The sequence below is a fragment of the Elgaria multicarinata genome, chromosome 3 (genome assembly GCF_023053635.1).
Source record: "Elgaria multicarinata webbii isolate HBS135686 ecotype San Diego chromosome 3, rElgMul1.1.pri, whole genome shotgun sequence".
In the NCBI taxonomy this organism is placed as follows: Eukaryota; Metazoa; Chordata; class Lepidosauria; order Squamata; family Anguidae; genus Elgaria; species Elgaria multicarinata.
This window is the reverse complement of record NC_086173.1, coordinates 106,788,832-106,812,153: the sequence shown is the minus strand read 5'-3', so window position 1 is coordinate 106,812,153 and position 23,322 is coordinate 106,788,832. Positions and strand designations below refer to the sequence as shown.

At 41.9% G+C, this 23,322-nt stretch overlaps 1 protein-coding gene across 1 annotated transcript in view; it reads left to right on the top strand.

Annotated features, from left to right (window-relative positions):
* The first annotated feature begins 1,269 nt into the window (after positions 1–1,269).
* Positions 1,270–23,322, top strand: part of CENPP (centromere protein P) — a 187,669-nt gene continuing 165,616 nt past the window's right edge. Inside the window, exons 1-5 of the mRNA XM_063121196.1 lie at positions 1,270–1,420; positions 2,511–2,656; positions 4,100–4,191; positions 7,511–7,599; positions 22,021–22,117. Coding sequence (XP_062977266.1) covers positions 1,284–1,420; positions 2,511–2,656; positions 4,100–4,191; positions 7,511–7,599; positions 22,021–22,117 — 561 coding nt within the window. The 5' untranslated portion in view covers positions 1,270–1,283. The remainder of the gene's footprint in view (positions 1,421–2,510; positions 2,657–4,099; positions 4,192–7,510; positions 7,600–22,020; positions 22,118–23,322) is intronic.

The following is a 23,322-nucleotide window of genomic DNA, read 5'->3' as shown; positions in this document are numbered from 1 at the left end:
TTGAAGCAGGTGCTGCTTACATGGAAAACTACAGCTGTTGAAATTTCCTCTTCTGCACAAGTATGTAAGGAGTTCTGCCCTCTTTTGCGTCTGGGCTGCCTTTCCTGCAGTCATAGCTACTGTCCAGGCGAAAGTGTGTTTATGCTTCATCCAGGGTGTAAGACACTTTAAAAATTTATTATTTCTTCCACAGAAGGTGTTAAAAAAAGGGGTGGAGCAAATTATGAGGAGTGAAATGATTTGCCTTTTTGTGTTAGAGGAATAAGGATGAAAGGAAAGAGCCGAGCTTTAATAGCAATTAATTTCCTCTGTGCCAAACAGGCAGGGATGATGGGCAGCCCCATCCTGCCAAAGACTGCCCCTCGCACAGTCACACAGTTAGGCTGTTGTTGCCAGTGGGAAGGGGACAGGGGTGGCCAATTGGGGCGTGCGAGGGAGAGGCCAGGGCTGTGCCCATGCAAATTTCAGAGGGGGGATTCATTATGCATGAGCTACATTTGCTTTATTTATGACCCATTCTGTGGTGATGGGGCTGATAAGCAAAAAAGCAGGAAAGGAACAGGACAAGTAGCAACCATGGCAACAAAGCGTTTTTATTCCACTCTTCACCCAAGGCTACCAAAGTGGCTAGGTGTTTTTTGTGCAAGAGTAGTTTGCCATCTTGCATTATAGAGTTACTGTTGAAGAACCACAAATTACCTTGAACACTATCTTTAGTGGAAAGGTGGGATATAAATACAATAGATAAATCCATAGCTTTGAAATAGTTGTGCAGTGGCAAAACATAACATATCTGATGACCCAATGGGATTTTGAATGTTACGTATTTGAATCGGATAAACCAACCCCATATTATTGACTAATAAAATATTTTTATTTGAATGTCAACCTTCTGACAACTAAGATGTGCTAGCTGCACATATTACACGGAGTAGTCCAAAATTATTTACTCCAGTTTAATGTCTTTGTTAAGATTTTTGGAAAGGTACAATTAAAATTACGTTAAGTTTATCAAAGTCTTCAGGGGTGTTTGCCAAGGTGTCTGACAGGAAAGCTACAGAATTGGAAAGTACTGCTTTGTTTTCAATAGACTTATAGCGCCATCCTACGCATCTGCACTGAAATAAGCCCCATTCTTTCCAGCACAACTTACCCCCTAGGATTGCATTCTAAAGTATGAAAATTGTAACTTTTTAGCTTCAATTTAAAAGATCATTATTGTGGAGAAATTATTTGCCTAATTGTTTTATGCTTTTTTCTTTAGAAAATCTGTTGTCTGAGAAATGAATAACAATGATTTTCAAGTTTATGAAGAAAAAATCCAATCTTTAGAAGAAGAAATTAAGATGTTAACTGAAGAATATGAAAGCAGTCAACATGAGTCAATGGCTTATTCTGATAGAGAGATAATGGAGACTATGTAATGCATTTTTAAAAAATTTGTTTGTACCTTATCCTTCAAGAGTTTTCTTGAATGCTCCCTTTTGGTTTAGTTAGGCTTGTTGAAAGCAGCAGGTTGAATTACATGATTTAATGCAGAGGCTTGATGCATCTCAGTTTCTGTAAACAGATGATCCTTAGGGCCCCTCAGCTAAGTTCGAGCAGTCTGAAGTAGAGAACTGTCTATCCTATATACTGATAATGTGAGGCCGAACATATGCTCTGCTATTTAAATGTTAAAGATCATCTATAACAGAGGACTTATTCCAGCCAGTACATGCTGCTGTTAGGAAGCTGGTGCTTTGGAGTTAAAAATGGTTTGTTGATTCAGTAGTAAATGTGCTTTCAAATGGTATCTGTTAGAGGAAGAAAAGACGTATTACATTAATATAAAGAATGAGTGGCCTTGTGTATTGTTGCATGTGACTTTCTTTTCTTTCTTTTTTAGTTTTCCTGTGTTGTAAAAATGTTAAGTGAGTTGAGCACACCACTGTAGCCCAAGTTATATTATTATCTGAAATGACCAAATCATTCATACTGGCCTACTTCAGACTTAATTATCTTAGCCCACTCATCCATGGTGTATTTCATGGAGAACTAACTGTATGTGCCTATATGTTCTCTTCTGCATTTGTGCATTCAGCTCCAGAAGTGATATCCTGGGTTGTTAAACCACAGTTTCCTGTGACATGCCAACCAGAAAACTATTGAATTTAAGGCTTCTCAGCAAAACAGGATATGAAAAAAGGATACCATGATTTGTTGAGAGCTTTTAAACCAGTTACTCATTTGAGTCAGCAAGCTAGAATATCACCATCACATGCAGGGAGAGGTGGAAAGGATGAGGAAAGAATGTCCAGACAGACACATGGTTCATTTCTGATCATGGTTTATTGGACCAAGGTCATTATTCCTGAACTGGCCATTGTTTTGTAATAATTTATTTAGAGAGATGACTGTTGAAAAATATAGTTACTTACATCTAACTCTAGTTCCTATGATAATATGCTAAGGCAGGAAATAAGTTTCTCATTACCTTGATGACAGTTAATGGAGATTTTGTGTTGTAGGAAATCATTTAAAAGCAAATCCAAGCAATATGAATCTTCTCCAGACTTGAAAACTCAGCTTGACTTATTAGAGTTTGACCTCTCCTTCATAATGAAACTGACAGGCATTTGGCTCACACATTATTCCAGGAAACCTGTGGAGAAAAGTAAGTATTTTGACTGTTGGCTCAATTCGGACAACATGTTAGTCAACTGTGATTTTATAACTCCACAGTGGAATTTTTCTACCACCGTTGAAAGACGTGTTGTCTGGTGGAAAAAACTCCATGCAATGATGGAGGTTTTTTGGAAAACACTCCATGCAGAATATCCATTCTGTATAGAGAAGAGTTCCTGCACAACTGTTGTGTTGCGGGCTCTGTGGAGTTTTCTGTTCTGTTAAGTTAACTTTTCCCACTGGCTACAAAGTTCTCTGTAGCCAGTGACAAAAGGAGCTCTGGGAGAGCAATGGTTGATGGGATACCATTGAGAGGACTGGGGTAGGAGAGAGGGCGGAGGAACTGTCAATCAAATGCCGCAATGGATTTTACTCAGCTCCATGTTAGCCCACAGTCACACAATGGTGGAGTTAGAATGTGTTGTGCGGGGAGCACCCCCTAAAAACTAGGGCTGTGCTCCGCTCTGATTAGGATCGCGAATCCGGAGCGAATCTGGAGGCGGATCCAAATCGGGTCGGGGGAGCTGCAGATCAAGGCGAAGCGGTTCCCCGCAATCCGGAGCTCCGAATGCAGGTAAGGGGGGGCTCACCTGGCGGCAGCAGCGCAGTCTGTGCGGTGATGGTGGCGGAGCCAGGTAAGGGGGGAGGGGGGCTTACCTACCTCTGGCGCGGTCCGGCGCAGGCTTGAGGCCTGGCCCTCAGTTGAAGCCTGAGCTCAGTTGAAGCCTGCGCCGGACCAAGATGGAGGCAGATAAGTGGGGGGGAGAGGGGCTTACCTGCCTCCACTGCCGCAGTCCGTGCTGCGATGGCAGCGGAGCCAGGTAAGGGGGGACAGGGACTTACCTGCCTTCGTTGCGGTCCGGCACTGGCTTCAACTGAGGGCCAGGCCTCAAGCTGGAAGAGCGGCCTGCTCCTCCAGTTTGAGGCCTGGACCTCAGTTGAAGCTGGCGCCGGACCGCAACAGAGGCAGGTAAGTGGGGGGGAGGGGGGCTTACCTGGCTCTGCCGCCGCAGTCTGTGTGGCAACGGCGGAGCCAGGTCAGGGGGGAGGGGGGCTTATTTGGCCCGCCATTTGCCCCCCCTTCCCCACTTACCTGCCTCTGCCACCCGCTGTGGAGGCAAGTAAGTAGGGAAGGGGGGGGCAAAATCTCAATCCACCCCTCCAGATCTTGATCCGCGGAGCGGGGGAGGGTCAGATCAGCCTGATCCGAAAGTTGCGGATTGGGCCACGAAGCGGTTCTGGGGGTCTATGCACAGCCCTACTAAAAACTCAACCATTGAGTGGAGTTTTCACACTGCATTGACTAACGTGTTGTCTGAACTGAGCCACTGATAGTTTTATTAACCACTCTTATTTATGGATTTTCTTTATGATTCAAACACAAATCAACCAATGGCTCTAAGATATTATTTTTTATTTCGCTTCACCGTAGGTGAAACTAAAACTATACAAAAGTATAGAGTATCGGGAAACTGTCAGTCTGTGCCCTTTCAGTTGGAATTTCAACTGGTGGAAGAAAATCAGGTAATTAGAGAAGATTTTCATGTGGTTTGAAATAAGCTAGTTTATATTAATAACTTATTTGACTTTAAAAATAATCCATATTTGTTATGAGGGTAATTTTGATGGTTATGGTAACATGCCCTTTTTCAAAAAGCTAATAGTTTTCATGCTGAAGGAAATGGCTGCAGTGCTATTTTTCCTTGCTGATAATTACTGTTTGTGTGTATGATTAAATATAAACAAATACTTCTTTATTTAAAGCATTTTACCCTACTCCTCATGCATAAAATCAATTTTTGAATAGTCAGACTCTGCCTGAAGGCTGACAATTTAAAAGTCACAATGAAAATGGGATAAAAAGGAAAACAAGCAAACTTGGACACCAGTTCTTAAAGTTATAAGGTGTTATAAAAACTAGCTTGAATGGAAACAATTGAGGGAGAATAATAATAAATGGAACTTGGCTTTCAGCAGAACCGATGGAGTGGCCCTGCAAAAATCCAGTCTGACAGAATACAGTGAATAGAACATTGCCAAAGCCTAGTTAGATTCTGAATAATTCCTTCTATTTATTTCATTTGGAAACACATGAAAGATTATTTTTGCTTATTTCTGTTAATAACAGAATTATTTCTGTTAGTAACTTTCTGTTAATAATTTAGTGCAGTTCTGCTCGTGAATACTCATATGTAAGCCCCATCAAGTTTGGGGCTTATCCTCAGGGAAATGTGTATAAGATTACAGCCTAAATTGGGGAAGGAATGAACTAAAATAATTTAAAGAAATTTAAATTGCCAGTAGATGGCAGTATTTGTTCACATGCTCATAACATAACATCATGAGCTCAATCCTAGTTAAACAAGAAGACGGGCTAGCCTTAGTTGCAGTCCATGTGGTATACCCCTTAACTGTGGCTAATAATGGGGAAGTCCACTCCAGTGAGAGGAGTGGGCACGGAGAAAGGAGTACAGGATCCCATGGCAAGATCTTGAGCACTGTCTGGACTATGCTAGGAGTTGTAGGACATTTTTCTGTCAAAGCTTGTACAGCATTGCACACTTAAGGCAGTTAGTAATATCTCTTAACTCTAGCCTCGTGTTCTTTTTGAACACAATAAATGAATGATAGTACCTACAAACTTCAATATGTGAAAAAATAAGGGCCCTATCATGATCACATCTGAACTTCAGTAACATTTTAAAAGTTCTTACTATTGAAAATGTATTACATTTTCAATTGTAGATCCTTCAGAGGTGACTGTCTTAATAGGCTATTACTAGTACCTTGCGTTTGTATGAAAATACTGTCTGTTGGCATTGCTTTAGATGTCCCCTTTACTCAAGCAAACATCAAACAACTTTTGTATGAAAATTAAAGAGCGTAGTTCATATTATGCCCACGATACACGTGTGTGTGTTTTTCCCCATTACAGTGGCACGTTACCAAATGTAGCATGGTTGGGGACGATGTTAATCTGGTGGCTACATATTTGGGCTTTCTTTTCAAGACTTTTCCGTTTACATAGTCATTTGTAGAATTATCTCAGATTGGCTGTCTGTGCTTTGTCAGGATCACAGTCAAGAAAGGAAGGAACTAGCAATAGATTTTGCTTTGGTAAATTAGAGTGGGTGAAAGTGAAGGGAGAGAAAATGGCTAACCCTTGACAGTACTGGAAAATCAGTGTGTGTTTTAGTGTGTTCTCATGTTCTAGAAAGTTATGAAAACATAGTGGCCCATGAATCTTTCAATTTAATAATGAAATTGCAAATTAGTCTTGTGCTCTTTTTTGTGTATGCCTTGGTGCTGAGCAGTTCAGGGCACAGGATAGAAAACTCTTGCTATATGTTAGGAGTTGTTTACCTGTATAGATTTACCAATACTGCTTATCACAGATAAGGAGAGCATGTAGGGAAGGCCTGCAGCCATTTTTTCAGAGTGCATACTTATTGCAACAGAATTGCCCTTCCTCAATAACTGAGGTGTTGTCATTTTCTATTTCAACCACAAGATGGCACCTGGATATAATCTCAATTTATATAGATTAAGTTTGCCTAAAATATTTTAGGCAAACTTTATCTGTCTGATAAAAGTCTTGCTATTCCGAGCACACAAACAGCAGTAATTTCCTTTGGCAACACATTTTACTTATGCATTATTTCCATATTACCACTTTGGTGAAGGGTAAACTATTGCTGTGTCTCCAGATAAGGAAAGAAAGCAGTGGCTATTTCATGGTCCAGGAGGACAGACCTAACTGTATTCTCTTCCTGAGCTATTCACAGTCTCTTTGAAGCATCCCAGGGAAAACAGCAATAACTATTGTTGGATCTTCCAGGAATAATTTAACACTGACCAAGTACAAAGTTTGCATTAGTAGGAGCATAAAGGAGTAAGTCAGCAGATGTTCATGGAGTTATGTTGAAGTGAGTTCAAAGTAGTTGTTACTCACACAGAGCTCCATATGTCATGCAAAACGCCAGTGCTTAGCAGAGCTGTTGGGAGGGTGTTAAGATGTATGGAGCCATTGCATGTTTACAGCACAGTGCTACATTTTAGGGACAGGTAGCTTCCACTCTGTCTTGATGTTTTGATAGCTGGCAGCTTTTGACTTTATATTTATTCGTTTGTTTACAGCATTTTTACCCTATTTCTCTGAAAAATCCTTCAGGAGTGGCTTACATTTGATCAATAAAAACCAGCCAGTCTCTTGCCTGTAGGCTTGCGATTTAAAAAGACACGTCACAAAAGGAAATTGGGATGGGGAGGAAAGAAGGGGAAAGCAAGTGATCTTTCAGCAGGGCTGGTGGAATGGACCTGCTTCCCAACTCTTTGCCCTTTTGTACTTCCCCTCCTCATTGGGCCATGTGAAATAATAGATTTAGACCTTTCTATACTACTAAGTTGTTCTGCTGAGTATGGTATTCAGTGCTGTTTGAATGCTGAAGGTGTTAATAATTGGAGTTACTAGGGGCCACACACAATGTATGTTGCCAAAGTGTCATGAATCCTTTGTGCTTACTACAGGAACTGGACTCACCATTCTGTCTCCCCTATTCCTACTATTAGATGTTTGCCTGGTAAAGGTTTCAGGTCAAGTGAAGCCACAGGACTGAAAACACTTTGCCAGTAACTTTTTGTCATTGAGTATAATTTGGCAACGGAACAATTATGTTGGGGTGTCTAGATCTCTGCCCTAATTTTCAGTCTCTCTTAATGTTCAACTTCTTTTATCTGCTTTATTATGTAAATTGAAGCTATTTTTCTCCAATTAACTTGTATATTAAGTTGAATATTTTCTACAGTAATTTTGTGTAATAATCCTATGTTTATTTTTTTTCAGAGTAACAAAAATGTTACAGCTGTTGTTACTGATCTTAATATTATAATAGAATCTGCGGAATATTCTGATTTAAGCAACTTTGTATCCAGGTAAGACACTTACTAATATTTAGGAATATCTTTAAGTTACTCACTTACCATGCAGTTCTAGGCATGACTACTCAGAAGTATGTCCCATTTAGTTCAATGGTATTTACTTCCAGGTTAGTGCCTATAGAATTACAGCCATAATTTACTGGCCAAATGGCCTTTCTCACTGCAAACAGGAATATAGGAAGCTGTCTCATACTGACTGGGTTCAGACGACACAATAGTCAATGATTGATTAAATATTATTATTATTATTATTATTATTATTATTATTATTATTATTTATTTATTTATTTATATAGCACCATCAGTGTACATGGTGCTGTACAGATAACACAGTAAATAGCAAGACCCTGCCGCATCCATTGACTATTGTGTTGTCTGGCAAAATTCTCTACACCATTGGTTGGTTATTTTAAAGCTCAGCTAAAAACTTTTCTTTTTCCTAAAGCTTTTAAAACTTGATTTTGTTCTGACTTTATACTGTTAGTTTTACCCTACCCAGTGCCTGTTTACCCTACCCTGTGCCTGTTTGGTGCATTCTCTTCCCCTCCTTATTGTTTTATTATGATTTTATTAGAATGTAAGCCTATGCGGCAGGGTCTTGCTATTTACTGTTTTACTCTGTACAGCACCATGTACATTGATGGTGCTATATAAATAAATAATAATAATAATAATAATAATAATAATAATTCCTCAAAATAATGGTGTGCAGAGTTGATTATCTGCATAACCATTGATTATTGTCTCGTGTGGCGGGCTCTGTTGACTATATGCCTACAGAGTTGCGAGGCAAGAGCAGCAAGAACCCCTGCCACTCTTGCCCAGTGGGGCTCTATAGGCCTGTGGCTCCTGGGTGGAGTGCTGCAATTGGCGGCACCCCACCCACTCCAGGGACATGCATGTCCTGTCCCTGGGTGGGGTGCAAGAATCTCCCCTACGGCTGTCAAGATGCTTGCAACCCGCACTCCCCATTCTCAGTGCCCCACCTAGGTATGGTAGAGGACAGGGGCTGGTGATGCAAAGATCTCTCTTGTGGCTTTCAAGCTGCAGGAGAGATCCTTATGTCCCACGTCCTCATTCGCCACCACTTTGGGGAGAACGGGGTGGGTGAGGTGCAAGCATCTTGAGAGCTGCAGGAGAGATGCTTGCGTCCCACCTTCCCTGTTTTCGGAGCTCCACCCAAGGACAGGGCATAAGGGTGGCAGCATGAAGTGGGATTCTCATGGGAACCAGCACTGCTATTCGGTGGGAAGGGCAGAGAGTGGGTGGGAGTGGGCAATAGTAAACCTTGTGTTAATAATCAACTCCACGGATGAATATTTAGGGGGTACTCCCAACACGACATGGTAATGGTCATCTGTGGAGTTGACTATTTACACATGGCTGACAATTGTGTTGTCCAAATGCGGCTGCTGAGTCAGATATCAGTACTGACTGGCAGCGGCTTTCAAAGGTTTCAGGCCGGAGTTTTTCCAGCCCTACCTATAAGTGCCATGGATTGAACTTGGAATCTTCCGCAAGCAAAGCAGATGCACTACCACTGAGCCACAGCCCTACCCTGTGGCTCAGTGATTAAAATGTGAATTGCTAGCTTGCTTTTAAGAGCTTCCGGAATGGCTAGAAACACATGTATTCAGAAATATTTTCAGTAGTTAATTTTATAAAAAATATAGCATCATATCAATTGCTTTCTCATGCAAAAATGTTATATTAACAGAATTATTTGATATCATTTTATTAGGCAGGTTTAATTAATGAAGACGTCCATAAATCTTGGCAGGCCTTGGTAGACAGCTATTCTTTGTGGTTATCGTCAACTTTTCTCATCCCTCAAGCCCTCTGGTAATGGTAGAGTCTCATCTCTGGCTCTGTGCTGCACTTTGAAAGCACTCAAACTACCTCCTGGCTTTATGGTGTGCTTCATAGGCATTCTGAGGGCTCATCTACACCAAGCAGGATATTCCACTTTAAAAGTGGTATGAAAGCGGTATATAAAAGGCAGGAGCCACACTACTGCTTTATAGCGGCACTGAAGTGCACTGACAACTGTTGGGGCCCATGACACACACCATATACTGCTTTCATATCACTTTCATCGTGGAATATCCTGCTTGGTGTAGATGTGTCATGGGCCGCAACAGTTGTCAGTGCACTTCAGTACCATTCTAAAGCAGTAGTGTGGCTCCTGCCTTTTATATACCGCTTTCATACTGCTTTCACAATGGAATATCCTGCTTGGTGTAGATGAGCCCTGAGTTCCCCCAAAGTGTAGTTCCCCCATAACTGTATCTGACTTCGCCTGCAAGTTCCAGGCTGGGGAGGGGAGGGGAGTCTCATCTTTGATTTCATACTGCTTTTTGAGGTCTGAAGCTCAGTGTGAAGTTGGAGGCATAGGAAAGGAAATTGTGTGTGATGCGCAGGTGGTCATGGCAACTAAACTTGTGTCCTGGTTAACGAAAAGACAACATTATACACTTTGAGGTAATACTAATTTCGTTGGTAGTGGTGGAAGAGATTAGTGTATTTCCATCCATAATTTGAGGTGAGACTTTTGTAAACTTCCCATGTTTTCCACCACTTCTTCTGCCACTTTTCTTACTGCAGAAAATGTGTTAAGGAGGGAAAGATGGAATAGCTGCACAATATATTTGCATTGGTTAGGAGCCATCTGTCTGATATAACCTATTCATGCTATTCTGGAATGTAGGTATAAATAAGTGTTTCCCACATCTCTTAACTAACGAAACCACCAATTTTGCCTTTGTCTTTGACTGTAGCCTGTTGGTCCTGCCTTCATCTATAATTTATATCCTTTTACTCTACATGGTCTCTTACATTTACTACCAGTAGCTTAGTGATTCACTATTTGGCAATAAATATCATGGACTATAAAAATTTCTGGCAGTGCAATAATACAAGTTTGAAATAGTCTCTTCCACCCCCAAGTCTTTTTATGGGGCAGCATTTTTTCCCCAATATTCCAAATAATAATAAGAAACTTGGGTCATAGTTTGGTGGGGTATTTTTTGTTTTCTTTTTAAACCCATCTTAGATGGCATGGGGGTTGAGTTCAGTGATTCAATAGTAGCTGTTTTCTTTAAAACAAAGAGCCATCTATTGTAAGTGCAGAGCAATATTAAGTATGAGCCTGTTAATAAACATTTGCTGATATTGTGCTGAAAGCAAGTTGATTAGGCCATATAGTATATAGAACCGATGGTATAACAGACTTCCAAAATTAATTCTTTTCTGCATTTATTTGAATTTTAACTTGAGATCTGCATATTGCTATTAGCAGTAGCAGGTCTGGAAAGATCAGGCGGAAGAAGGACAAAGGGAAAATAGGGGCATGTCAACACCAGCCATTAAATCCAGGCTGGTCTCTTGTGTGTCCCTGTGTGTCCATATGATGCACAGGGAATCTCGGTGGCAAGCGGGGACAGCCACGGGCTTTCCGTGGGGTATTGGAAACTGCAGAAAACCCGATGTTTCCTGCGGTCCTGGGTGATGTGGTTGTTGCTCCTGCCTCTTTCTTTCCTCCCCGCGAGTAGCAGGGCTCTGAAAATGGGCCAGAGCTGTACGGGGAGGCTCCGTGCCTGTGGGGGGAGTGGGTTCAGTTGTTGTTGTTTTAAACTTACTTTTTGGAGGAGCACAATTCCGCTTTGTCTCTCCTGTTATAAAAAAAATGGTAGCCGCAATGTCCCTCTTTACTTCCGGGACGTTGTGTGGCTGTCAAGATGCTGGGGGAGGATTGTGGAAGCAGGTAAGTCTGCAATCTTCCCTTGTCCCTCCCTCTACACCCTCAGGTGTAGACATGCCCCTGGGTGACGGAGACAGGGTGACTAGGGAAGGGGAGAATGAGGGAAGGAAACTGAAAGAGCAGGGAGGGGAGTCATCTCTCTAAACCATTAGCTGGGATACAATATTATGGAAAGTTTTTTATAGAAGAAAACAGTTGGGGTTTCTAGGGTCTGAAGGGACTGTTTCCTGTTGGTAGGATTGGATTTGAAGAGTCAGAGAGAGCTTCCTTGAAGAAATTAGTGTCTCCAAGTAGATAGTGTCATTAATAGAAAACCAAGCAGAATTTTTGTTGGGAGTACTCAACAAAGACATGTCTAGATGGAATGTGGCGTGGACACATGAGAGCTGAATTTAGAAGAACGCCATCCCATTTAGATCGTGGTGGAGTTAGAGGTAATTACTGCCTTGAGGAAAGTAGGGGCTGGAAAGATACCAAATTGGTTCTCCTGCAAAAGTTTGGAATAGCCCTGCACTTCCATGTTTTGGGGAGAGGAAATACTTGAAATAACTCGAGTGCATGAGAGAGATGTCTGTGTGTAGCTGTGTAAAGAAATGGCAATTCAGGGAATTTTATTAATTCCCCAACTGTCTGTTATTTCCTGTATGTCATCAATTATATATAAAATATAAGATATTCATGTAACTAGAGAAGGGGTTAGAATTGGTGATTTTTAAAATTGTTCTCTTGGAAAGGCATTTCCCTCACTTTCAACCCAAACCTAATGGAAATTAAAAGCAAGCTCTTCTCCGTAATATACACACCCACAGCCTAACTATGGCTGTTGCTGTTTTTATTTTTTTGTAACATGTTTCTGACAAGTCTGTCAGCAAAATGGGGGTACTGTCAGAATTCCCCCCTCTTCCTTTCTGTTACAGCATGTAATATTTCCTATAACCAAACTGGCCTTTTTGTCTGCAAGTTGTTGTGCAGGTTAATCCTTTCTCCTCGCTAGTAGAAGTGTGCAGCAAAATCTCAAACTCAATCAATGAGCCAGTTCAGATGATGATCTCTCAGCTTAATAAGGCAAGACATGGACATGCCGTATGTGAGCATGCAGAGTACTCAGTTGAAGAGTTCCTGTTTTGTTTGCTCATGCTGTGACGGGAGGAGCAGAGGGGCTACATGCATGGACAAAAGGCATGTTCATATCTTAGCTTCCTAAGCCAGAATACGATCATCAAAACACAGCCAATGTGAAAGAGGAAATTGCCAACAGGTAACAACCAGTTGTTATCTGGTTCACACAATGATCTTACTATGTCAATTTTAGGTAATATGTACATGGTGTCCATTGAAATTTAGCACACTAGATTGAAATATTGAGTTTACTCTGGCTTAGTAAATACTAGCTCTTACCTAACAGAAATAGGTTGCAATCCCATACACATTTACCTGGGAGTAAATCCCATTGAATACAGTGGTGCTTACTTCTGAGTAAATATGCATAGGATTCCCAGTTACGTGGGAAAGGTATAAAAGAGCAACTTATAAGAGGGTGCTTGGAATTCATGTTAGATTTGCCTGTTATAACACACTCACACAGTGGGGGCTAACTCCTTGCATAATTATTCCCAAAGTTGCTTTTTTTTAATACACTTGTGAAGTGTTTTAACTTGGCTTTTGTCAACTAGTCCGCTGAAATTTGAGCCTATCAGCAGTGTGCCAAAAGTGTGTTTTATACCACATCTGGATTCAATTGAGCAGTGCAAGACTCTTACATTGGGATGGGGGTGGGGACAAGGTTAAATATGAAACAATTCTTGCCATAGCTGGAAGAGTCACTCCTTGTTTTTCTGTGGGTACAAAAATGCAATAGTGCTTTGGTACTGTCAAACTGTTGTTGTTGGGTTTTTGCAGAGGAGAAAGAGATCTAAGGTAGTAAGCAATTCTAAAATATTAGCTTGTTCAACTTTGCAAAAAAGGGAAAAAGAAGTTACTACCCATGGTTCACAGAGGTGTTTTTGTTTTGTTTTTACATATGTGAAAACCTGTGATGTCTTACATTGATGACCAGCCTAAGAAATGAGGCAATTTTGTTAGTAAGGATTTTCTACTCCTCCTCCTCCTCCTCCTCCTCCTCCTACTAAACTAGTTTATTTCTCCTCCTCCCTGAAGAAAAAGCCAAATAGATCAGTGATGAGTATTGTCTTCTTGTAGTTGAAGTTTGCAAAACTTCTTCCCTTGGACACAGAGGCTCAGTTCAGACAGCACGTTAGTCAACACAGTGTGAAAACTCCACTCAACGGTGGAGTTTTTAGGGGGTACTCCCCACACAACATGTTCTAACTCCACCATTGTGTAACTGTGGGCTACCATGGAGTTGTGTAAAATCCATTGTGATGTTTGATTGACAGTTCCTCCACTTTCTCTCCTCCCCCAGTCCTCCCAATGGTATCCCATCAGCCATTGCTGCAAAAAACCAATCCTGACAGCTCTCCTAGAGTGGCACTCACTCCTTTTGCCGCTCTTGCCAGGGAACACTGTAACTAGCTGTAAATGTCAACTCAACACAACAGAAAACTCTACAGAGCTAGCCACACAACACAACAGTTGTGCAGGAACTCTCCTCTGCACAGCGTAGATATTCTGCATGGAGTGTTTTAAAAAACCAAACCTCTACCATTGTGTGGTTTTTCCACCAGACAACACATTTCTCAACAGTGGTGTAAAAACTTCACCATAGAGTCTAAAACCAACATTAAGAAATGTGTTGTCTGAACTGAGCCAGAGTGTTTAGCTTGGAACTGCAGTATTGTGAACCTGGATCCCTACTTGGGTCTATCTGCTTCAATCTTCTCTTCATAGAGAAAAGGAGTGCAGGATGGGTGGGAGTATTTAAAAAATGAAATTTTAAAGGCACAGTTACAAACAATTCCAACGAGGAGAAAAGATAGAAGACAACAGAGGAAACCAATGTGGCTCCACAAAAAGCTTAGCGATGACCTGAAAACAAAAAGGGATACATATAGGAAGTGGAAGGAAGGCCAGGCTACAAAAGAAGAGTACAGACAGGTAGCACAGAAGTGCCGAAATGGCGTCAGGAATGCTAAAGCTGTGAATGAGCTGAGATTAGCAAGGGATGCTAAAAGCAATAAAAAGGCTTTCTTCAGATACGTGAGTAGTAAAAGACAGAGGAAAGAAATGGTGGTTCAACTGCTTAATGAGGATGGCAAATTGATAACAGACGACAAAGAAAAGGCTGAAGTGCTCAATTCCTACTTTGCCTCGGTCTTCTCCCAAAAGCGGGTCTATGACCCCCCTGGAAAAAGTGAAGCAGAAGTTGAGGGGGCAGGATTGCAGTTTGAGATTGATAAACAAATGGTCAAAGAACACCTAATTTCCTTGAATGAGTTTAAATCTCCAGGGCCCGATGAACTGCATCCTAGAGTAATGAAGGAGCTAGCGGAAGAACTCTCAGAACCTTTGTCTATTATCTTTGCAAAATCATGGAAGACGGGTGAGGTGCCGGACGACTGGAGGAGGGCTAACGTTGTCCCTATCTTCAAAAAGGGCAAAAAGGAGGAACCTGGGAACTACAGACCAGTCAGTCTGACATCCATCCCTGGGAAAATTCTGGAGCAGATTATAAAGAAGTCAATCTGTAAACACCTTGAAATCAATGCAGTGATTACTAGAAGCCAACATGGATTTGTCAGGAACAAATCCTGTCAGACTAATTTGATCTGATTTTTTGATAGGATAACCTCCCTTGTGGACTGTGGGAATGCTGTGGACGTCATATATCTTGACTTCAACAAAGCTTTTGACAAAGTACCACATGACATTCTGATTAACTAGCTAAAAGTGGGCTAGATGGAACAACTATTAGGTGGATTCACAGTTGGCTACAGAATCGGACTCAAAGAGTACTTATCAATGGAACCTTCTCAAACTGGGGAGAGGCAACGAATGGGGTGCCGCAGGGCTCAGTCCTGGGCCCAGTGCTCTTCAACATTTTTATTAATGATTTGGACGAGGAGGTTCAGGGAACGCTGATCAAATTTGCAGATGACACCAAATTGGGTGGGATAGCTAATACCCTGGAAGACAGAAACAAACGTCAAAGTGATCTTGATAGGCTAGAGTGCTGGGCTGAAAACAACAGAATGAAATTTAATAGGGATAAATGCCAAGTTCTACATTTAGGGACTAGAAACCAAATGCACAGTTACAAGATGGGACACTTGGCTCAGCAATACTACAAACGAGAAAGATCTTGGAATTGTTGTAGATCGCAAGCTGAATATGAGCCAACAGCGCGATATGGCTGCAAGAAAGGCAAATGCTATTTTGGGCTGCATTAATAGAAGTATAGCTTCCAAATCACGTGAGGTACTGGTTCCTCTCTATTCGGCCCTGGTTAGGCCTCATCTAGAGTATTGTGTCCAGTTCTGGGCTCCACAATTCAAGAAGGATGCAGACAAGCTGGAGCGTGTTCAGAAGAGGGCAACCAGGATGATCAGGGGTCTAGAAACAAAGCCCTATGAAGAGAGACTGAAAGAACTGGGCATGTTTAGCCTGGAGAAGAGAAGATTGAGGGGAGACATGATAGCACTCTTCAAATACTTAAAAGGTTGTCACACAGAGGAGGGCCAGGATCTCTTCTCGATCCTCCCAGAGTGCAGGACACGGAATAACGGGCTCAAGTTAAAGGAAGCCAGATTCCGGCTGGACATCAGGAAAAACTTCCTGACTGTTAGAGCAGTGCGACAATGGAATCAGTTACCTAGGGAGGTTGTGAGCTCTCCCACACTAGAGGCCTTCAAGAGGCAGCTGGACAAGCATCTGTCAGGGATGCTTTAGGGTGGATTCCTGCATTGAGCAAGGGGTTGGACTCGATGGCCTTGTAGGCCCCTTCCAACTCTGCTATTCTATGATTCTATGATCTTTCGTACACCTCTTCACTTCTTCCTTAGGCCAGGGTTGTGCTAAATGTAGATCTCCAGATGATTTGGAGCCCTTTTCAGGTAAACAGCAAGATTACTCCCAGAAGACCCTGTCAGCATGGCCAATGATCATGAATGCTGGGTGTTGACATCCCAAACATCTGGAAATCTACTTTCTTTCCACCCCTTCCTTAGACTTACTTTGACAAAACCCCTCTGAAACCATATTTTCTTTCTGGATACACATGCAAAATATGTATGAAAGTCATTGTTACATGAACATCCCACCTTACTGATCTTCTGCCTTTCCTCCTTTGTAGCTTTAGCAAGTTGTTAAAGGCTAAAGAGGAAAACGTGACCTAATACTCTGTACCTTGCTTCAGTTCTCAGTGCTTTGCCATCTGTTTACACAATGTGCAGTGCATGCTGACTTTTTTATTGCCTAGATGGACATGAGGAAGAGAATGGCAAAGGGTAGATACTAGTTCTGAATTCAGAGAAATTAAAGTTTTCTAGAGGAGTTTATCACTAAAGGTCTTGTGTATCTGTTGAAAGAAATGTTAGCTTTGAACAATACCTGTAAGCACTGAGAGGCAAAACAGAGAAATACATGTTTAAAGTTTTGACCTTAAGCCTTCTGCCAAAGCGTACTCCAGTTGCATGTGTGTGATACTCCTAAAAATTCTCAAATGCTCAATGCTGCCTGAGATGCAATGGGTCCAGATGTGCTTGGTGAACTCCTGACCCTAGCTACATTTCAAACAACATTTCACAGTGGCTAAAGGCAAAAGATCTTTTTTCATTCTAGTTAAGGCAGAGAGATAGCATTTAAACATTACCTCTGTTAAGGAACTACATGGTATGGCCTAAGAGAGGATTAACTCTAACACCTCTTGTGCATTTGCAAGACTTCTCCATATCTTTCTTTTCCAATTTTCATGTCAATGTCAGATGGATGTTAGGACTATACAAAATACAGGGTGCTTGACTGTAGTGGTGGGGGTGGGGTATAATATTAAAGAGCAATCGTGTAAGACCCTAGTGTGATGCTCTTTTTGCTTTTATTTTCTCTCTGAGATGTTGAACAGACATGTGTTTAGCCTATTTTGGCTTTTATCCCTCATAGGCATCTGACTTTGCTTTTTTGATAGCTTAATATGGTGACTTGGGGCTGTTTGTAATTGGCAACCCTCTAGAACCCATTCCCCCTCCTTGGTGGGAATGGTGCCACTTCCACAGAAGCATCTTATAAAGTTTATTATTCAAGGCAGTTGTCAATTGGGCTGTCTTTGAGTTAGTTAAGGTATCTTTCTCTTTTAATTTCTCCCATTGGTTGTTTCCTCTCCTTCCCTCATAGATGGGATAATTGATAATGTTTTGATGACTGAATTTTTTAAAGTGTAATAACATTTCATTTTTTTCATTTTTTTTTTAAATTCAAGTGATCAGCCTGTGTGTGAAGCTTATTTTTCTGAAATGGCTTTTTTTTTCCTCCTTCAGAAAAGAACTTGGCTAGGCACACTCCGCAGCACAAGAGAGGGAAGATGTGAAGGCCTGTTTCAAATGTAACACTAAGCAGTAGTTCACTTTAACCATGATTAGCTGAGCAACCTAGGACCTAGTTCACAGCAGAGATTCCAACAAATGATAGTTTGACTAATGTTTATTTGTTGTCTTTTCTCCTCGCCCCCACCCCATCAATATCTAGTTGCTATACCAAATCTCTTGGTATAGAAGATTGTCAAGGCATTGCTGCATCATCTGTTCTCTTCGGTCTGGCTACAGAAGCAGGGCAGGGGACATGAACACTCTTCCTTGGAGACCTTTGGCCTCTCTTGACACACTCCTGAGCAAGAAGCATCCCTTGGGTACCCTCCATTTTCCCATTCCTAGATACTTCCCAGAAATATAGCCCTGTTTGTTAACCATTCCCTCCCAACCCTCCTAGCCAAACATCTTCCTGACTGTGGCCTTTTTCAGTAAAGACCCCGTTTTTTCCAGTAGTGGTGAGCAAGCCAGAAGTATAGGTGATGGCAGTAAGGTGGATCCTATAATATAAAAGGGTGTGTGTGGATTGTTCCAAAAACAGAATTTTGTGGAAAGGGTGGCAGCTGGGGAAGGCTTTTAGGTCAAACTGTGCAGTTACATCTATTGAATAGTTGGTATAGGTTGTTAAGAGCAAAGATCCCTCTTTAGAAAAGTGTAAAAAAATGCCTGTGTGTCTTCACATTCCCTTCACCACCAGCCCACACAGGGCATGGCTCCTGCAGATAGCTTGTCAGTTGGTGGAGAAAGGAGCCCTAATGCCAGGCAGATTGAGGTAAGGTCTGTGGAAGTGCCAGTGAGAGTCTCTAATCTGTCTGAGTGGTCTTATTTTCAAGCTGCTCTTCCCTTTTGTCTCTGTTGCTGGATGGGCAGCAGGGTGGAACATGCAACAAACTAGGACTAAATCAAGAGTAAGCCAAGATTTAAAATAGCCCTGAATGTCTGTGATGTTTTGCTGCCTTATATGCCGGAAATGTAAACATATGCAAAGTTAATGGTTTATATTATGTATAAAGTTCCAGGAAGTAAGTAGGCCTCTATGTATTTACAATTTCTATACACAGTTTGAGTATGAAAGTAGAAGGGCAGGGGGGGTTGAATGCCTGAGTGCTGATTGGATGGTGAGGGGAGTGCGTGGATTGGCTGTGTAAGAAGTGGAGGAGCTGGAGAAATGTAGCTCTATATATAGTTTTGAGTGTGTGTGTCGGGGCGGGGGTTAGGATTCTGTGAAGTAAAGAGTAGAAGTGGGGTAGAGAGGATGAAGGCGTGATTAAGGAATGTGCATATAATTCTGTGAGGAGAACAGTGTTATATGAGAGAAGTGGATGATTTTAGTATTCTATAGTGGAACCTTGTAAGAAAGAACTGACAGAAACCATTACGCTTAGGAACCTTGTAACCATACACATTTGAACTGAGGAAACCAATAAGCTTATGTACACACACTTATGGTAATAAATTCTAATTACTTTTAAACAACTGGTGTAGTCTGTGGAGGAGTGACTGAGGAGAAAACAATTAATGGTGGCAGAGGAATGGGAAACTGAGGGCTAGGTTGCTGGGCTGTGGATTTGTGGGACCTAAAGAATAAAGGTGCAACAGGAGCAGCAGCCGTCGGCCAAAACCCTCACACATGTCATCAGCACAGGGGGGATTGAGTGGTCCTGAGTGCTAGTGGCGTGGATAGTCCTGTCAGGTAGCTTGTGGGAGTCTCAGGTGAAGCCAAGATGACACAGGTGAAGGCAAGACATCACAATGCCATTTTTGGTAGAAAGTCAAAATACAAATCAAATTAATAATAATAACATACAAACCAAAGTCACACTGTGTTGGATGCTATAGTTGATACAGACCCAGTGGAGGTAACTTTGGTGCCTGGTTGTCTGGTATTATTGGATACTTTTCAATTTGTACAGCCTTATGATGTGGACAGGATCCTTGTAGAGGTGAGAGCCACCACATGTATGCTAGATCCTTGCCCTACCTGGTTTATAAAAGCAGCCAGAGGAGGACTGGATGAGTTGGTAAGTGGAGTGGTCAATGCCTCCCTTCGCCAAGGCAGGGTGCCAAACTGCTTGAAGGAGAAAGTGGTAAGACCTACATTGAAAAAGCCCTTCTTGAATCCCACCATGTTGGATAATTACTGGCCAGTTTCCAATATTCCACTTTGGGGCAAGATATTAGAGCGTGTGCTGGCCTCTCAAATCCAGAGATTCCTGGATGGGATGGATTATCTAGATCCATTTCTATCTGGCTTTAGACCTGGTTATGGGATAGAAACAGCTTTGGTTGCCTTGGTGGATGACCTATGCCAGGAACTGGACAGGGGGAGTGTGTCCCTGTTTGTTGTGCTGGACCTCTCAGTGGCGTTCGATACCTTTGACCATGGTATCCTTTTTGGCCACCTTGCTGGGATGGGACTTGGAGGCACTGTTTTACAGTGGCTCCATTCCTTTCTGGAGGGGCAGACCCAAAAGGTGGTGCTGGAGGACTCCTGTGGCCGTTGGCCTGTGGAGTCCCTCAGGGCTCTGTTTTGTCCCCCATGCTATTTAATATATACATGAAACCGTTGGGAGAGGTTGTCCATAGTTTTGGGGTGCAGTGCCACCAGTACGCTGATGACACCCAACTCTACTATTCCTTTCCACCCAATTCCAAGGAAGCTGTCTCAGTGTTAAACCGGTGTCTGTCGGCAGTAATGGACTGGATCAGGGAAAACAAGTTGAAGCTTAATCCTGACAAGACAGGGGTGCTCTTGGTCAGTCAAAAGACAGATCAGGGAATAGGGATTCAGCTTGTGCTGGATGAGGTTACACTCCCCTGAAGACACAAGTTCTCCACTTGGGTGTACTCCTGGATTCAGCCCTAAGCCTGGATGCCCAGGTTTTGGCGGTGGCCAGGAGTGCATTTTCACAGTTAAAACTAGTGAGCCAGCTGTGCCCGTTCCTTGAGATGTTGGACTTGGCTATGGTGACATATGCCTTAGTTACATCCCGTTTGGATTACTGTATACTCTACGTGGGGTTGCCTTTGAAGACTGCTGGGAAACTTCAGCTGTTTAAAAGAGCTGCAGCCAGATTGTTGACCAGGGCTGGTTACAGGGAGCATACAACTCCCCTGTTAAAACAGCTTCACTGGCTTCTGGTCAGTTTCCAGGCACAATTCAAAGTGCTGGTTATCACATATAAAGCCCTCTACAGCTTGGGTCCAGGTTATCTGAAAGACCGTATTCTCTCATATGAGCCTACCTATGCTCTGAGATCTTCTTGGGAGGCCTTTCTCTCAGTCCCATCAACATCCCAGGCATACCTGATGGGTACATGAGAGAGGGCCTTCTCGGTGGGTGCTCCAAGACTCTGGAACTCCCTTCCCAGGGAGACTAGGCCGGCTCCCTCTGTGCTACAGTTTCAGAGGCAGGCAAAAACTTTTTTGTTTTGGCAGGCTTTTGAAACTGCTCTGGACCTGTGTTAATATATTGGATCCCCCCTTTTAATCTGTTGCTGTTTTTAAAAAATTTAACATGTTTTTAATTTTACTGTAGGTTTAATTATATTTTAACTTCTGTAATTTATATTTATATGTTTTAATTGTACATGTTTTAATCTTGTATACCGCCTTGAGTCCCAGTACTGGGAAAAAGGAGGGATATAAATAAATAAATAATAATAATAGAATTTCCAATACCGGTCTGCAGGCACGAAACAATGGTTAGCAAGCTGGTCAGGTTCAGACATACAAATAAACCAGAGTTTGTTTGTAATGTATGTCTGAAGCTTCTCATAATATATTAAAACAATAACAAAAAATGCCCCCTAAACAGAATATTCACAAGGTGTTGCTGCTGAGAAACGACTACAGTGCAATTATGGAATCAGTTACCGGTGGAATCAGTTCCCTAGGGAGGTTGTGGGCTCTCCCACACTAGAGGCATTCAAGAGGCAGCTGGACAACCATCTGTCAGGGATGCTTTAGGGTGGATTCCTGCATTGAGCAGGGGGTTGGACTCGATGGCCTTGTAGGCCCCTTCCAACTCTGCTATTCTATGATTCTATGTGGAAAGGCTTCTAGACTGAGCAGTGGATCTGAGCAACTTTAGTCAAGTTATTTGTAATAGAAATACTGCAAAAATACCAGTTTATTATGTATTATATTATATTTATTATGTGTTACATTATGTTCTAGGGTTGAAGAGAGTGGGAACCTCTTGCTGTTCTTCAAAAGCCTCTCCTATTTCTCTGAATGGTGTGAACATCGGAAACGCACTTTGAGCTATTTCAAGGTAGTGTTTTGAAAGGTTACATTCTTATTTTAAACCCTCCTGTCACTATATTAATCAGCTAAGTTGTGGCAATGAGTTGTGACATTGCTTTAAACCTGTTTCTTGAAGCATGTCTTAAATTGCCTGGAATGTTTTCTTGCCTGGGTTATCGTGATTCTTGACCTTGCCTTGTATTTTAAAGTTTCCCAAGTTGCAAACTTTCATTGGACTGATCATGGACATAGTTGTACTTATTAGCCTGACTCCTGAACCAAGATATGCCAGGGGCCCTTTTCAATAGAGGCCCTAAGAGAAAAAACCTGTCTGTTTCTCAGGACTCCTTCTTGCTTAGTTAATTCCTGAATCCCTGGACGTTGAACGTACTGGGACCCCGGCAATATAAAAGTATGGAACTTATCTACTCAGCCAGGATTCTGCCTTGTTGTGACTTATTCCTGTATCCTTGAACCTGAGTCAGCTTGGGGCTCCCATGCATAGATATCCTACATTTGCGGATGTCTCTATATTGCCTGGAGCTCCAGCGATGAGTCCTCTGGCATCATGGACAATGACATCTTCTGACGCTTTTGTTGTGAATCTGGATTTCTAAGTGCTTTGAACCTTCTAAGACTATGTCTCTGACTACAATTATGCACTTGATTCGATATTGTTCCCTTGATCCAAGCAATGTGTTGTTAGCTCTCAAGTTAACTAATTTATAACTTCTAACCTCACAAGTGTGGTTTGTGTCACAACACCAATAAACCAATGTCACTGAATCCCTGTCAACCTGTTCTGAGGTGAGGGAGCTGGCTGACCCGACAAAGTGTTGCTATCTGTACCGGCGCAGAGAAACAATTAGGAATTGTCCTACACTTGGCTAGCCATGTAGGACAAGATACTTTCAATGGAATAGTAAGGCCTGATCATTTTTTTTGGTGATTTATTTTATTAGACACTTAGGATTCTAGACAATAAGAAACACGTGCAAACTAAAATCAAATGTTTCACATCCCATAAATTCATCATGTAACTGAGGTGTGATACATAATATTGTTAAAATAGCATAGTTACAGCAGAGCTTGATAGTTGTAATATAGTCTTTAATGCCATTGAATAATTAAATCAGAAAATAATATATCTATCCTAACCAAAAATATGCAAAGAATGAGAGTGAGTGCAAATCAGAATTTACTGATAAACACAGTGCTTCCTATGAAGCCTCC